Source organism: Pelodiscus sinensis, chromosome 20, assembly GCF_052426305.1.
Source record: "Pelodiscus sinensis isolate ZL-2025 chromosome 20, ASM5242630v1, whole genome shotgun sequence".
In the NCBI taxonomy this organism is placed as follows: Eukaryota; Metazoa; Chordata; order Testudines; family Trionychidae; genus Pelodiscus; species Pelodiscus sinensis.
The window spans coordinates 30,302,553-30,320,419 of NC_143071.1; the positions used below are offsets into that span (position 1 = coordinate 30,302,553).

General features: G+C 42.5%; 1 protein-coding gene across 13 annotated transcripts in view; it reads right to left on the reverse strand.

Moving 5' to 3' along the window:
- Positions 1-17,867, reverse strand: part of MAP2K4 (mitogen-activated protein kinase kinase 4) — a 145,613-nt gene that overhangs the window by 67,588 nt on the left and 60,158 nt on the right. For 5 of the 13 annotated variants that reach the window (XM_075903427.2, XM_075903426.2, XM_075903425.2 and 2 more), the window contains one exon: positions 12,143-12,238. The exons of 4 other annotated variants lie outside the window; for them this stretch is intronic. In XM_075903427.2, the coding sequence (XP_075759542.1) occupies positions 12,143-12,238 (96 nt within the window). The remainder of the gene's footprint in view (positions 1-12,142; positions 12,239-17,867) is intronic. 4 more of the 13 variants (XM_075903433.2, XM_075903430.2, XM_075903428.2 and 1 more) reach the window with 1 other exon arrangement.

Here is a 17,867-nt window from a genome sequence, read left to right on the forward strand (position 1 = left end):
GAGTCACCTATGCTGAACGGACACAAGCAGGCACTCAAAGAAGGAAAGACAGTTACCTGTTTCCGTAACTGGCGTTTTTCGAGATGTGTTGCTTGTGTCCATTCAGCATGCTGCTCTCCTTCCCCACTGTTGGGAGTTGTCTGGTAAGAAGGAACTAAGCGTGTAGGGGGCCAGAGGTGCTCTGTATAACGTGGCATGTGTGCGCCATTTCAAGGGGTGCCTGAGACAGCTCCCCTACAGATATTGCTAAGGGAAAACCTTCCAGCACGGATGCCTATGGTGAACACAAACACCTACACTGAATGGACATGAGCCATCGCTCAAAAAATAATTTTGTGTTTTCACTTCTTTGCAACATGGGAAAGGCATTAAAACTCACAGAATTTCCTGCAAGCCAGAAAACCAACTTCCTGTTCTGCATCTGCCTAAAGGCAAATCATGTCATGTCCCTGCAGCAGCAGGGGGGAAAGACACAAGCATTGAGGGGAGGGGATTAAAGAAGTCTTAACAATGACTCTCTACCTACAGAGGACACTGCAGGTGCAAAGATAGTGGTGTGAAGCAAGGGTGCTCAGTAGAACTCAAACATGAAGGCAATTTGCTCTAGTTCTAGTGAAATCCCACTAACAATCCTGATACATTTTAATCATCTGTCCAAATAACGGTATGAAATGGTCTTTTGGCCAAATGACATGTTTAACAGAGTGGGACACATTTAGCACAGTCTCTGTTCGTGTTGTTAACTTCTTAAAAGTAAACACGGCCATTTTCCTGTGCAAAACACAGCCTAGATCTCAAACATTAATTTCAGCATTAAAATGTTATGTTTTTATAGTGATTTCTTCAGTGGAAAGATAATTTAGGACTTGCCTAGTGCAGGGACCTCTACCTCAGTGTAACTGCACATCGGTGCATGCCCCTGAGTAAATGCATGGCACTGGTTTCACATTCGAGTGTGCTGGTGTGAAACCAGGGTAAGTGCAAACAGTGTAATGCATCTACAATAAGGCTGCCATCATCATAGCCACATCAGCACAAAAAGCTCTGGTGTAGACAAGCACTTAGGGTATGGCTAGACTGCAAGGATCTATCAGAAAAAGACACGCAAAATGCAATCTGCATCTTGCATATCTTTTTCTGATACTTTTGTCGGAAGAGGCTTTTCCGAAATTTGGCCCGTCTAAACTGTGCCAAATTTTGGAAAATCCCCCTTTTTGAAAACCCCCTTCTTCCTCGTGGAGGAATACAGGAGCTTCTGAAAGAGCGTGTTTGCTCTTCCGCAGAAAAAGCGGAAGAGCAAACCCATTCCCTGGATGCGGCAGCAGATACCTCTGGTATCCCAACCCCTCCCAGCCCCTCGGCAGTCTAGCCATATCCCTAGAGACGGCATGTTTCAGGTATGCCCTAAAAGGCCACAACAGTGAATTTGGAATGAAAGTAACAAAGAGCAACTCTACAGAGCAATGCTGGAGAAGATTCTGTAAAGACTTTAAAGGTCAGTTTTCTCTTCTCCTCTCCAAGTCTGCTTTCTGGGGCTATGTCTACACTACAAGGTTTTTGTGCAAAAACCCGCGGAGCATCCACATTTCAAGCACATTTTTGTGCAAGAAAATCTACAGTCAATCGACAGAACAGAGGGCTTTTTGTGGTGTAGGTATTTCTCCTTGTACGAGGCATAACTCCTTTTTGCACTACATCTCTTGCACAAAAAGGCATGTGTGGACGCTCCACAGGGGTTTCTTATACAAAAAGAGCCTATCTGAAAAAGCACAGGTACTCTGATGGCCATTCTGTGATTGGCAATCAGAGCTTTCTTGCGCAAGAGCGTTCATACAGTGTGGACGCTCTCTTGAAAAGTGCATCGCAAAAGCAATGTGCTTTGAGGTGTGGATGCGCTTTTGCGCAAGAGGTTTTTGTGCAAGAACACTTCCACAAAAGACTTCTTGCGCAAAAATCCTGCAGTGTAGACGTAGCCTGACAATGCAATTCAGTGTCTTAGGCTAGGAATGTGGGTATTACAGCTATTCCCATGTTAGGCATTAACTCTTGCAAAAATCTAGCTGAACCCCAGGGACGCCCCAAGTTGGACTTGGCAGAGGGTGTTTTTAATTATTAGTACTAACACTTTGAATACCCACACACGAGGGGTTAGAATTTCTCTGCTGGGGATTTTTAAAGGATTTCAGAAGACTTTGGAAGTCAGTTCCCACTGAATTCACTGGAACTTGGGCTTCTAACTTTCTTTACTGCCTTTGAAAATCCTCATCTAGAATGTTAATCCAAAACTATCCGAGGGTTGGGAGTCCCATGGGGCTCCAACAGCTCAGACAGCTAGTGCTATATGTAGCACTTCATTGGAATAAATTGCCAAGGGAGGTGGTGGAATCTCCCTCTCTGGAGATATTTAAGAACAGGTTAGATAGACATCTGTCAGGGATGGTGTAGACGGAGCTTGATCCTGCCTTGAGGGCGGGGGGCTGGACTCGATGACCTCTCGAGGTCCCTTCCAGTCCTATGATTCTATGATTCTATGATTTGGAAAATGCCCACATAGAGATCTTACTACAAATCTTTACTTCACCGTGTCACAGCAGTTATAGTCAAGGGATTAGGAACATCAAACAAGGCAATTATTCTTCGCAGCAGTTGCCTTTTGACATAAGGAAAAAACATTAACAGATCCATCTTCGCAGCAGCCACAAAGGCTGCAGGCGCCTGGCACCACTCTTGGGATCCAAGGAGAGTGTCTCAAAAAATTTAGGACATCAAGTTTCCTATGGTAAGGTGGGTGAGCTAGACCTACACAGGAACCTTGGCGAGTCTAATAAGCCTACCAGATTCCAAAACTCTACTGAAAAATAACCATAAAAACTTGAGCCATCGATTAATCACAGTTAACTCATGCAACTAACTTAAAAAATTATGATTAATCACCATTTTAATCAAACTGTTAATAACAATATACCAACTGAAATTTGTCTACATTTTCAAATCTATTGATTTCAATTATAACACAGAACACAAACTGTAGAATGCTCACTTTATATTATTATTTTCATTACAAATATTTGCACTGCAAAAATTATAAAAGAAATAGTATTTTTCAGTTCACCTCACACAGATATTGTACTGTAATCTATTTGTTGTGAAAGTGCAATTTACAAATCATAGAATCATATAACACTAGAACTGGAAGGGACCTTGAGAAGTCATGGAGTCCAGTCCCCTGCCCTCACGGCAGGACCAAGCACCGTCTTGACCATCCCTGATTGATGTCTATCTAACCTGCTCTTACATAACTCCAGAAATGGAGACTCCATAATCTCCCTAGGCAATTTAATCCAGTGTGGAATACTTTGCATTTGTCCTTAAAACATCATCCTATTTATTTCAGACCATTTCTCCAGTTTGTCCAGTCCATTCTGAATTATGACCCTATCCTCCTATCCTTGCAACCCCTCCCTGCTTGGTATCATCTGCAAACTTAATAAGCATCCTCTCTATGCCAATATCTAATTCACTGATGAAGTTATTAAATGGAACCAGTCCCAAAACAGACTTCTGCAGAACCCCACTTGATATGCCCTTTCAGCAGGACTGTGAACTGTTAATAACTTTTCTCTCAGAATGGTTATCCAGCCACTTATGCATCCACCTTATAGTAGCCCCATCTAAGCTGCATTTGCCTAGTTTATTGACAAGAAGGTCATGTGAGACTGTATCAAATGCCTTTACTAAAATCTAGATATACCACATCCACCACTTCTCCCTTATCCACAAGACTTGCTATCCTATCAAAGAAAGCTATCAGATTGGTTTGACATGATTTGTTCTTTAGAAATCCATGCTGGCTGTTACCTATCACCTTATTATTTTCCAGGTGTTTGCAAATGAATTCCTTAATTACTTTCTCCATTATCTTTCCTGGCACAGAAGTTAAACTGACTGGTCTGTAGTTTGTTTTTATTCCCCTTTTTATAGATGGGCACTATATTTGCCCTTTTCCAGTATTCTGGAATCTCCTGTCTTCCATGTTTTTTCAAAGATAATAGTTAAAGGCTTAGATACCTCCTCTATTAGCTCCTTCAGTATTCTAGGATACATTTCATTAGGCCTAGTGACTTGCAGACATCTAACTTTTCTAAGTAATTTTTAACTTCTAAACCCTCCCCCATTTCAACTCACACTCACTATTTTAGATATTCCTTCATCATCAGACTTCTTGGTGAAGACTGAAACAAAGAAGTCATTAAACACCTCTGCCATTTCCAAGTTTCTTGTTGTTTCTCCCTCTTCACTGAGCAATGGGCCTACCTGTCCATAGTCTTCCTCTTATTTCTAATATATTTATAGAATGCTTTTTGGTAACGCTTTATGTCTCTAGCTAGTTTGAGCTCATTTTCTGCCTTTGGCTTTCTAATCTTGCCCCGAATACCTGTATTGTTTGCTTATATTCATCCTTTGTAATTTGACCACTTTTTATATGACTCCTTTCTGATTTTTAAATCATGCAAGATCTCCTGGTAAGCCAAGGCATTATTTTGCCATACTTTCTATCTTTCCAACGCAGTGGAATAATTTGTTTTTTTCCTAAAAGTCCACTCGGTCCTACTTCTTTTTCAGCCAATCATTAAGACAAATACATTTGTTCACATTTATGGGAGATAATGCTGTCCACTTCTTATTTACAGTGTCACCTGAAAGTGAGAACAGGCATGCACATGAAACTTTTGTAGCGACCTTAAATATTCATATGCCTCTTCATATTTCCATTATCCCAGATGACATGCTTCCAAGCTAGTAGCACTCGTGAAAAATGTGTTAATTAAATGTGTTACTGAATTTCATGGGGGATAATTGTATGTCTGCTGCTCAGTGTTTTACCCACATTCTCCCATATACTTCATGTTACCAGAGTTTCAGATAATGACCCAGCCAACGCACTGGCAAAATGCAAAGAAGATGCAAATGTGAGATTTTTAAAAATACAGACAGCATTGGACCCAAGGTTTAAGAGTCTGAAGTGCCTTCCAAAATCTGAGAGGGACAAGATGTAGAGCATGCTTTCAGAAGTCTGTAAAGAGCAACACTCTGATGTGGGAACTTCAGAACCCAAATCACCAAAAATGAAAATCAACCTTTGCTGGGGGCCACTGATTTAGATAATGGAAATGAACATATGTCAGTCCACACTGCTTTGGATTTTTATTGAGCAAAATCTGTCATCAGCATGGATGCATGTCTTCTGGAATAATGGTTGAAGCATAAAGGGACAGATGAATCTTTACCACATCTGGGACATACATGCTTTGTAATTCTGGCTACAACAGAGCTATGTGAACACCTGTTCTCATTTTCAGGTGACACTGTATACAAGGAACAGGCAGCATTATCTCCCACAAATATAAACATATCTGTTTTTCTGAGCCACTGACTGAGCAAGAAGTAGGGCCGAGTGGCCTTGTAAGCTCTAAGTTTCACAGTTTTACTTTTGAATGAAGGGTTTTTTGTTTATAACTCTACATTTGTAAGTTCAATGTTCATGATAAAGAGGTTGCACTGCAGTACTTATATTAGGTGAACTGAAATACCATTTCTTTTGTTCCTTTTTTACAGTGCAAATACTTGTAATAAAAAAATAAAAAATTAGAATGGAAAGTGTACAGTGCTGTTTTGTAATTGAAATCACTGTTTGAAAATGTGGAAAACATCTGAAAATATTGAAAAGGTATTGTATTATTAACAGCGTGATTAATCGTGATAATTTTTTAATCACAAGATTAATCGTGATTAACGTTTTAAACATTTGTCAGCCCTAATAAAGACAATTGTACATTTTTGGACATTTTGTATTGCAGTATCTTAGCAACAGGAATGCTGCAACTTTTCTATAGCACAGGAGAGAAGTCCTATACAAGCAAGCAGAAAAGATGGGGGTAATTACAGGCTAACCTGAAGATTACATCACAGCACTAAGGACCTACATACTGAAGCAAGACCAGGTCAAAAACGGGGCACATACAACTACGGGAATCTTCAAGCTCCTTTCTGCTGCTGTGGGTATAAGAGCAAAGAAACCTAAGAGCGAAGGGATGAAATACTGTGGTGGGAACATATAACAGGCAAGAAATGTAAGAGATGACTAAAAGGGATTCCATAAATGTGTCAGACAAGAGCAGTGTGGGTCCATTGCTCAATGGAGAACGTGAACTGGTAGGAACGCAGAGCTGCTCAATGACTTTACTTTAGTCTTCTCACAAAAAAATAACATGTGACCGGACAAGGTACCATAAACAATACATGGGAAGGGATGCAGATCAGGATAAATAAAGATCATATCATAGACATTCTGATTGACTTGAATGAATTAAGCCAGCAGGGCTTGATGCTATTCACCCAAGGGTGTTGAAGATATTAACTGAAATTTTTTTTGGAGCCAATGAGAATAATGCTTGCAAATTCCTGGATGATAGGAGAGGTCCTGGAAGACTGGAGAAGAGCTAATGTGGTACTCACATTAAAAGGGTCCTCTGGACATCCACTCTATACATTGGTGACTACACCGGACACAGGAGCCTGGAACTACAGACCAGTCAGCCGGACCTGGAGAACTGAGAAGCTCCTAGAGCAATGTATAAAATATTCAACTTGTGAACACCTGGGGGGGGGGGGGGGGGGTGAAGAGGTCATCACTAGCAGCCAGCAGGATTTACTAAGAACTAGCAGGATGTTCTTGTGTAAGAGGGTAACTAGTTTGGTGGATCAGGGAAATGTGTGGACACATTAGGAGCAACAGAGTCATCAGGCCCTTGGGCAAGGTGGGGCGGGGAGGCCAGTTCCACACCCCTGGAAGGGAGGGGTCTCTGTCAGAAGGGGCAGGGCTGTGGCTAGCCTCCCCCAGGCAGCCCTCAGCACAGCCTAAAGTCTGCAGGGCTCCAGTGGTGATCAAAAGAGCTCAGGGCTCCAGCTGCCACTGTTGCCACAGTTGGGAGCCCTGGGCCCTTTTGAATGACTGGGCCCGGGGCCCATTGACCCCCTTCCACACCATCAGTGGGCCTGGGTGAACATAATATACCTGGATTTCAGCAAGGCTTCTGACACCGTCCCACGTGGCAATCTGATAAGTAAGCTTCACAGAACTACCACTAAGTGGATACATAATTGATTAAACAATTGCAAATAGAATGATGTCAAATTGGAGGGAAGTCTCAAGTGGGGTTCCATGGGGATCTGCTCTGGGTCCAGTGCTTTTCACATCTTCACGAATGACCTTGATATAGGAACAGAGAGCTCACAGATCAAGTCTGCAGATGACACAAAGCAGGATGGCAGCGGTATTTGCAAACACTTTGGAGGACAGAGCTAATATTCAACTGAATCCTGATGAATTGGGAGTACTGGGCAAAAGATAAGAAAATGAAATTTAACAAAGACAAATGGAAGGTGATGCACTTTGGGAAGAAAAATCAATTGCACAAATACAGAACAGAGGATAACTGGCTTGGCAGCAGCACCACTAAGAAGGATCTGGGTTGTTATGGATCACAACCTCAACAGAAGTCAGCAATTTGATAATGATGCTGCAAAAAAGCAATTGCATGTTTAGCAATTGCATTGGCAGAGGGATAGCAGTCAAGTCCCGGGAGGTGACAGTCCAGCTCTGCACTGGCTAGGCCTCGGTTGGAGTTCTGTGTCCGGTGGGGCCACCAATGTATAGAGAGGATGTGGAGAAATGGGGAAGGGTCCAGAGGTGAGGGACATACGAACAAAAGCTGAAGGAACTGGGCAGTCTGACCAAAGAGGAGATGAGGGAGGGAATATGATAGTGGTCTTCAAATACTTGAAAAGCTTCCATAAAAAAGGAGACAAGTTGTTTTCTCTTCCCTCGAGGGCAGAAGAGGCAATGGGGGTCAAACTACAGCATGGCAGATTTGGATTAAATCTCAGGAAAAACATCCTAACTGCAAGAACAGCAGGACAATAGAACAGATGTTCAGGGAGGTCATGGAAGCTCCTTCATTGGAAGTTTTCAAAAGGAGGCTGGAGCCATCTGTCTTGGATGTTCAAATATAACAAATTCTGCATCTTATCCAGGGGTTAGCTAGATCAGAGGTTCTCGAAAGGGGAGTAAGGCGGCAGACATGGAATGAATTCTAGGGGCTATGAGAAAGCTTTAGGGGGGGAAATACCTTATGTGCCATTCTGAGCTGAGTGCCAGAGAGCGGCGCCAGATGGCTGATTGCCCAGCACTGACATCAGTGCCAGCAGCAGTGCAGAAGGAAGGGTGATATGCTGTTGCTACTCCTAGTTCTGCACTGCTGATAAAGGTGGCACTGCCTTCAGATCTGTGTGCCCAGCCAGCAGCCGCTGCCAGCAGCAGCAGAGAAGTAAGCATCGCAATGCCGTACCATGCCGCTCTTATTTCTGCACTGCTACTGCTAGTAGCGGTTCTGCCTTCAAAGCTGGGCACCTGGCTGGCGACTGCCACATGCCACTCTGACTTCAGAGCTGGGTAGCTGAAGAGTGGCAGCTGCTGACAGGGTACTCAGTGATGTGGTTATGTAAACTACTACAAAGAAAAGGAGTGTGATCAGGTAAATTTGAGAACCGCGGGACTAGATGACTCTTGTAGCCCCATCTAAACCTATCATTCTAAAGAGCTTGACAGACAAATTATGCTTTACAATTGGTCTAATGCAGGATTTCTGAAGGACGTCACTAACTGCACAGAAGTTGGTGGAAATACACTCATTATACTATTCCCCAAGCCTGGTAAAAAGATGATAGTCACAATGACCTTTTATAAGCTGGTTTGTGGACACTGTGCTGACAAGGCAAATTAGTGACCAAAAGCAGGGCGGATAAAAATCAATGATCTTTTAAAAAAAATAAGAAAAATCAATTTTTTTTATTGAAATCAGATTTTTTTAAATGTTTTTAAAACATCAATAAAATACTACTTTTCTCACTTAAAAATGACAGTTACATTTAAATTTAATCACAAACATGCTACCCCTACACTTACAGTCTCATAAAAATGAATGAATGGTTCTAGTCTGTTGCCGGCAACAAGTCTGTCCAGCTTAACAACTAACTAGCTCTTGCTTTTTGAAAATCCTGGCCTTTCAATTTCTGTTTCTCTGCAGACTAAAGCCACAAGTGCAAAGACAGACATGCTGTACAGGGTTAGTTTTGTTCTGTGCTTATGTGGTGGTGGAATTAGTTAAGAAACTGTTTCAAAGACAGAGAGACAACAGATAGGAAAGGACGGAGACAGCATAGACAAGAACAGCAGAGTGGACTGGGAAGAAAGAGAAGACACTATTTAGCACGCACACAGCTTCCTCTATTCCCCACTTTTGCCACAGAAAACTGTGGCAGCTTCTAGGAGTAAGAGACCCTATCTGGGAAAATGATGAAGAAATTTGTTCCCTGGGTAAAAAAGGAAAATGTGTCAAGAGTAAGCAGGGCAAGAAGATGATGCAGGGCCTAGTTGCAAGAATGAAACATAAGAGAGCTAGTTGTAGAAGTTTTAAGGATCCTGTACATTAGGTGATCTGAAGATTTGTCCGTTAGAGTTCATAACATTTGAAAATAAAAACAAGTTTAAGGACAAGTATCAGAGGAGTAGCCGTGTTAGTCTGGATCTGCAAAAGCGACAAGGAGTCTTGTGGCACCTTACAGACTAACAAATGTATTGGAGCATAAGCTTCAGATGCATCTGACAAAGTGGGTCTTTGCCCACAATAGCTTATGCTCCAATACATCTGTAAGTTTAAGGATAGGTTTCAGCTGGCAACACAGGAGACAGTTGCAAAGGTGCAATATTTATATAACATTTACGATTTAGTTTAATAAAATATAAGTGCTATTGTGTTTGTGTGTGTGATTTAGTTTTTAGCATTTCTCATGTACTGCTGCTGCATCTGCAGTTTGACACAGGTGAATATTATAAAAAATTAACATGTTTTAGTCATCAGATTTGTACTATTGTTTAACAAAAATGTGAAGCAGGACTCAGTAGGAAACTTGATTTAAATCAATGGTGTTTACTGGTGATTTAAATTGTGATTTAAATCAATTATTTAAATCAATCCACCCTGACCAAAAGCAAACTCATAATAAAAAGCTTTCACCCTAATTTTCAGATTTTAATAAGGCACCATTCGCAATTCTTATGCAAAAGCAGGTTTATGATTCTGGCTGATCAGTTTACACTGAGTCCATCAACTACTGTGGCTTCTGGCTAAATACAGTTTTCTTTACTGAGCCCCTAGCTTCTGTTTGTCAGAAGTTGAGAATGGGTGATGGGGTGGGATTAGTTGATGATCACCTGTCCTGTTCATTACTTCTGGGGCACCTGGCATTGGCCACTGTTGGAAGCCAGGACACTGTGTTAAATGGACCTTTGGTCTGATCCAGTGTGGCTGTTCTTATGTTCCTAATTAAACAGTAGCCATCTTTTGGATCTCACGGAGGCAGAAAACCTCCAGTAGCGAAGTTGTCATGTTATTTCAAGCAGGGATGTAAAATCCCATGTACTTTTTTAACCAGTTCAACATGATGCTGAACTGGTTAAAATGATTAAATGGAGACGGGTGGGCGCTGAAGCCCTGGGAGATGTGTCCATGGCGGGCCCTGCAGGGCTGGAGCAGTCACCTACCTTCAGCAGGCAGGGAGCTGCTCCAGCCCCCACTGGTTAACCAGAACTGGTAAGCATCACCCATTAAGACTGATGCTAACCAGTTAACCGGTTAATCTTTCACATCCATAATTTCAAGTGTCTTGAAAATGTCAGCTCGCCAGTGAGGTTACAAGAGAGTCCTGAAACAGTATTTTCCTTGCACTGAACAAGTCAACAGATTAATAGGGATTTCTGCCTCAGCAGAGGACACAGAATACAATGGTTTTGCTCCTACAGGTTGAACCTCTCTAGTCCGGCTCCCTCAGGACCTGACTGGTGCCGAACCAGACAATTTACTGGACCATGGGAAGTCAATATTGTCTAGCACTGGGCTGTTACAGGACATTTAGGGGTAAATTAGAGCTAAAATAACAGAACACTGAAAGCTAGGGCTGGAGGCTATAAACAAACTCCATGGGACCACGGGAAACTTGGCCATGCCCTTGATAAGTGGACACCCGGCTAACTAAAATCATGACGGCCCATAGATGTTTCCAAACCAGAGAGTTCTGGACTAGAGAGGTTCGACCTGTACTTGCTCATTTGTAAGATTTTCTGTTATTTTGTTCTCACATTCTAGTTGATGTTGTGTGTCTAGAACCAACCACTGATTAAGAGATCAGCAAAAGCTTGAAAAGAAGGAATTCCATTCAGCATTCCTCAGCCATTAAAACTCAAAGAAAAAACAAACGCCAGGTCCATCACCTTCATCATGAAGAAATGGGAGAAGCACAACAGAAGCCTGTTCTGACTTTCTGTGCCCCACCATTATTCAAAGCAAAGATCTCAGTAATGCATGGAAAACTGCACAGAATGTCTCATAGATCTTGCAGCCCAATTTAACACCCATTCAAATCCCCCAAAAACCTCTCACTGACTGAAGTGGGGGTTGCCTTGGTCCTAAAGGAACACCAACATTTGGCTTTCAGTTTATAGAGTACTCTTGATTTACACTTGTGTAACTCAGATTCCAAATAACTATCTTTAAGACACTTGAGCCCTCAAGTCACAGTGGCGTAAGTCACACTAGAACCTAGCCCTACGCAGGGAGCTCCAGAACACTAAACTCATTTTTGTTTCGTGTGAAACATGTAGAGAGTTTCACTGCCCATTCTACCAAGGATGGATCATCTAAACTTGTGTTGAATTAAAGCATTTTAACAGAAATATGAAAACATTTCAGCTAGCTAGTTTAATAGCCCTTTTCCCAAGCCACTGCCAGCTATCGGCAAGAGAACAGAAAATAGAGACATAACACATCATACAGAATCAATGTAAGAATAAGGAGAATAAATATTATATGTATATTTGAAAAATATACTGAAATATATTTCATTTTACATAAAAATAACTCAAAGAATGGCACAGTATTGCTGAGACAAATTTCATTACTTTATAGAAGCCATTTTTGCTGACATGGAAAATATTTGACAATGGCTAACAGACAGTTAAGCTTACTGTAGCCTGCTGGAAAGTTTCTGGATGAGGTCCGCTTCTCTCCTTTTGAAAGTGAACGGGACAATGTGATTACTACCCAGTGTTGCTTGTGTATCACTTCCGCCAGGAAAAGAGTTGTGAAAATGACAGGAAAACATGGTGCTGTTATCACATGACACAATAACGTACAACACATACTCATCTACATATACTGCCTTTGTCATGGCTAGCATCAGAAATTAGTGTACATTATGTTTTTCTTCCCCATTAAGCCTTACTAATAGACCAATGCAATAGTTCTTGCATTTGAAGATCTTTGAGCTGCACTGTTACTGGTAATACATTATATTGTATGCCTTTTGTTTTCTTCAAGCAATGCAAATATTTTCAATTTTAATATTAAAAACACTAATTGGAACAATTTACGAACAAAACAAGTGAATATTAACAACACTCAAACTGCACAGATCCACTACATTGATGATCATCACATAGTTCTTCTTGGGTCTGATAAAGAAGAATTTCTTACTACAAAAACTAGTGTGTCTACACTGCAAGTTTATTTCAGAAAAAGCTATTCCAGAATATCTTCCAGAATCTTATTTCAAAACAGAATGTCCACACCACAGGGAAGCCTCAAAATTAGTCGAAGGCAGGCTGCCCTAATGTGGACTCACTATCTCAATTTAGAGATAGTGGCACTGGGGAGGAATAACTTTAGAAAGGCCCTGATGAGGAGATATTTTGACACAGCAGCTGTGGAGCGTCCACAAACACTCTCTTCTGAAAGAGCTTTTTTGGAAGAAGCATTATTCCCTGTGGAATGAGGTTTACCAATGTTGGAAAAAGCCCTCTATTATTTTGATTTTCTTTCGAAATAATGCAGTTGCTGTGTGGACACTAGTATTGATTTTCCAGAATAAAGACTGTTATTCTGGAAAAAAGTGACAGTGTAGACACACCCTTTTAGTGGTGATTATGCCCATTTAGACCTGTCAATCCAAGTGAATCAGCCTATCCACTACTAAATACTATTTTATGTCTTAGACACACTAGATCCTTCACTTTTATTTCCAGACCTTTGCAGCTAACAGAACAGCCCAAGGCTACATACTACTGCATGCTGTGGGCCAGCTCTGGATTACAGCCTTTCACAAGCATTCCAAGTAAGAAATGTCCCTTTCCCATCACCAGGACCCACTTTCAGCACAGATGGATTCTGGGTTACACCCTTTACTAAGGGCTATGGGGATGACAGACTGGAAATGGTCACTCACATACCTGTACATACAAATAACGGCTCACAATTTTTTGAAACAAATGAATGCCTTTGCTCAGCTCATCATCGGCAAAGGCCCTAGAACTAAGTGTATCTGTTACAACCGCTTGCTAATGGAGCCCTTGTCACTTTTCTTAAGACTTAAGTAAAAAAAGTTATGTTAGGCACTCAAGTTAAGTGCTAAGGAACCTACAAGCTCTAGATTGCATTGCTTTCTCTGTTTGAGCAGGGTCTGGAAGTTTAGGTAATGACACTTCTTGGCTAATTCTGAAATTCAGTGCAACTTTGAAGGAAAACCTAATCCTGAAAGTAACACAATGGTATCTGCTATAGAAGAGGACATGTCTGGGACAAAGGAATCATCCTGCCTGGAGAGAAAAGAGGATTGCCTGCCCAAAAAGCTGTATAAAACACAACTAATTCAGTGATTACAAGAGAGGCCATAGAAATACCAACTGGAAGATTCTAGTACAGCACTGAACATAACATATATTTTGAAGACAACCCTCAAATAAGTCATGGAATTGTGGCAGTGACTGATCATCAAATGTATCCCCTAAATCTAGCTCTATTGTGACTGTCTTTAAATGTGCATCCACCTAAAATGGTTCTGTCTACTCTATTTCAGATCTACAAAGTACTTTGGCTAAACAGATTTGGAAGCTCTCCTGGAGCAAAGCCAACAATGCCAGAGTACCAATTTTCACTTCATTAATTTCTGGGGAATGTTATGATGCTAAAAAGGGAAAAAGCATCATTCCTGAGAGAGACCTGTTTGAAACATCAGAGAGAATGCACATGCCCACTGGATTTCACAGGATTCCACAACCTCTTGGAAGATGGCTGTCACCCCAACCTAGTTGTCTTAACCTGGCAACAATGGACACTACTGATATCTAATTCATCGTGATTACTTGCCAGCAATGATACCACTGAGGCAAAGCATGAAGGAGAAATGGCATATCCAGCACTACTCCAAATACTGTAGGTGTTCCACAAAGGAGGGGATCTGGCATAATGCAAGGAAAGAACTTCCCAGGACTACATGAGATCCATTGGAATTCTGACTGGGACATCTGGTTCTGAGGCCTTCCAACATGCAAAGCTTTGATGATGGAGCACAATTCCATTTATCTGAGATTCACAGCAGAGGTCTGCAGTCCCCTAATCACAATACAGAAGGAACCTAATCCATTTTAGTCCAATTCAGATGTCTACTTCGCCAATGTGTGGAGTGGCTAGAATACTTTAATCATGCTGTTCAAAAAACAAACTTGTGCAATTCCTCAACAATCTTGATGCAGAGCATACAGTGTAACTATGGCAGAATAGCTCCTCTGCATGGGATCTTCTTTTCGGATACCTCTGCAAGGGTATTTTTGGTTTGGTTTGTTTTTTTGTGCATCTCATCCATTCAGCCCACATTATTTCAACTTCCCACACGATAAGGTGCAATGGTAACATGAACAGAGAAAAAAAGCTGGCAATTGTGACCAGGAGGGGTAAGCCACAGTTCTTCAAGTTTGCATCTTTTCCTCCTGTTGTTGTCCATTGCATGGTGCTTGGCACAAGACAGAGGCATGATTTAAGAGGAAACGACCTGTCAGTTTCGAATCAGTGGACCAAAGGATTCAAAACAGCTCAGTAACCAAACAAAAACACAAACTGCTGCTCATGTGACAATGAGATTATTTTAATACTTAAAGAACAAAGTACTTGCCCTCTGTTTTGATTAAATTCAGCAGGAGCCTGAATATCAGACTGTCGATGACAAAACGTAATTCTTAAAACAGTTAACAGAACAAAAGATTTAGTGAGGGTTTGTGAGGCATAAGAACTGCCATACTTGATCAGACCAAAAGTCCATCTACCCCCGTAACCTGACTTTCAACAGTGATCAAGACAGAATGAAGAGAATGGATAATTATCAAGTGATCCATCGCCTGTCACCTATTCCCAGCTTCCGGCAAATAGGCTAGTAACACGATGTCTAATAACTTTAAAAAACAACAAACGGTCTGGTAGCACTTTATAGACTAAGAAATGTCTAATAGCCATTCATGGACCTGTTCTTCTTGAGTTTATCTAGTTCTTATAGTCTTGGCCTTCACAACGATCTCTGGCTGAGTTCCACAGATGGACTATGCATTCTGTGAAGAAATACTTGCTTTTGTTTGTTTTAAACTTGCTATTAATTTCATGTGGTGACCTCTAGTTCTTGTATTATCAGAAGGAGTAAATAACTCTTTCCTATTTACTTCCTCACACCATCATGATTTCATAGACCTCTGTCATATCCCCCTCAGTCATCTCTTTACAAAGCCAATAAACCCCAGGTTTATTAATCTCTCCTCATATAAAAACAGTTCCATACCCCTTATCATTTGTGTTGCCCTTTCCCAAAAGTTTTTCCAAGTCCATTCTATCTTTTTTGGGATGTTGCGACCTCATTTGCAGACAGTAATCAAGATGTGGCTGTACCTTTGACATATAGGGTTGCCAGATGGTTGAAACAAAAATACTGAACATCCTCTCCCCTTCCCCCCCCCCCAAAAAAAAAACCACCGTGTAAAAAATTCTGTTGAAGGGAGGGAAAAAACCAAAGTTGTTGAGCAAAAAAATAAAATAAAATAAAATAAAATAAAATAAAATAAAAACCAACATTAAAACAGCAGTCCCCCTTAAGAGTGAGTGCAGGGATAGGAACAGGGGAGTAGTTGAGCACTAAGACCCAAGGGAAGCATTGCTAGCCTAGGTCTTTTGGCCAGAAGCCATTTTCTGCTGGCAGCCTTGGGGAACCCAGTAAGCTTGGGGGTTGGGGTCAGGAGGCTTCAGGTGTTCGAGGTTTGGGGGGAGGAACGGGGAGGGGGCTGGCTCAGGGGAGGCCAGGCGCTGAGTGTTTGTAGGGTTGCCAGGTGCCTGGCATTTTCACCTCCTTTTTGGGGAAAAATTCAGAAAATATCGGTCATCTCAGGTGTCCGATATTCTCTTAAATTTTTTACAGGACAGGAGGCGAAAATACCGGACTGTCCAGGTGAATACCGGACTGTCCAGGTGAATACCGGACTGTCCAGGTGAATACCGGACACCTGGCAACCCTATTGATATATAGTGAGGTAATATGATAGTTCTGCCTTATTACTTACCCTTTTCTTATTGATTCCCAACATTCTGTTCACTTTTTGGACTGCCACTGCACACTGAGTGGATGTTTTCAAAGGACTATCTCTTTTTTGTGTCGTAACAGCTAAGGGTATGTCTACACTGCCACCCTAGTTCGAACTAGAGTGGCTAATGTAGGCATTCGAAGTTGCAAATGAAGCCCAGGATTTAAATATCCCGGGCTTCATTTGCATCTTGCCGGGCGCCACCGTTTTTAACTCCCCCTTAGTGCGGACTCCGTGCCCGTGGCTACATGCAGCACGGAGTAGGTAGTTCGAATTAGGCTCTCTAATTTGAACTACCGGTACACCTTGTTCCACCTCCCTCGTCTGCCCTTCTGCTTCACCCCCAGAATCCCCTGGCACCTGCACCTTCCCTTAGCCCTGCACCCTCCTGGTGCCTTCCCCTTTTCCTTACTGCTCCTGCCCCCTTTACCCTCTTTTTCCCTGATGCCCACCCTCCTCACCACTCTCTACCCCCATTCCCCTCTGTGCCCTCACACGACTTGTTCCATCCCCACCTCTCTCATGCCCACCCCTTCTTTCAAGCCTTCTCCAGCACCTCCCCCTCCCCCCTCTAGCCCCCAATGCCCTTATTCTCTCCTCTCCCAGCATCACCCTGTCCCCTCTCCCGCTGACACCTCCCCTCCTGCCCTTTTCCTCATTGTCTGCACTTGGCCCCCTGGCATTTGTCTCTCCTCCATGCTGTCCCTTGGTGCCTTCCCTGTCCGCACAAGCCCCTTCCTCTCCTACCCCCTTCCTCTCCCCACAAGCCCCATCCTTTCTCACCCCCCTCCCTCCCGCGCAAGCCCCATCCTCTCCCACCCCTTCCTCCCTCCGCATAAGCCCCTTCCTCCCCCTCCCCACAAGCCTCTTCCTCTCCCACCCCTTCCTCCTAGTTTTCCCCCTTCCCCTGCCGTGCCCTCCCTCCCCTACCTTCTGCCTTCCACTTTGCAGGGCCGAAGTCTGCACTCAGACCCCAGAAGTCCCCAGACTCCGAACCCGGAGCTAGACCGTGTGGCACAACGCCGCACCGAGCAGTTTTAAAATCCTGATGCATCTGATGAAGTAGGTCTTTGCCCATGAAAGCTTATGCTCCTACACTTCAGTTAGTCTATAAGGTGCCACAGGACTCCTCGCCGCTTGTCCTGGGATGTGAAAATTGGGGAACCTCAGGTAGGCATAAAGAGGTTATTCTTTCTCTGTAGTTGACACCAGCATGACCACTTCTTGAATACTATGTCCAGTTCTGATGTGCGCAATTCAAGAAGGATGTTGAAAAACTGGAAAGGGCTCATGGAATAGA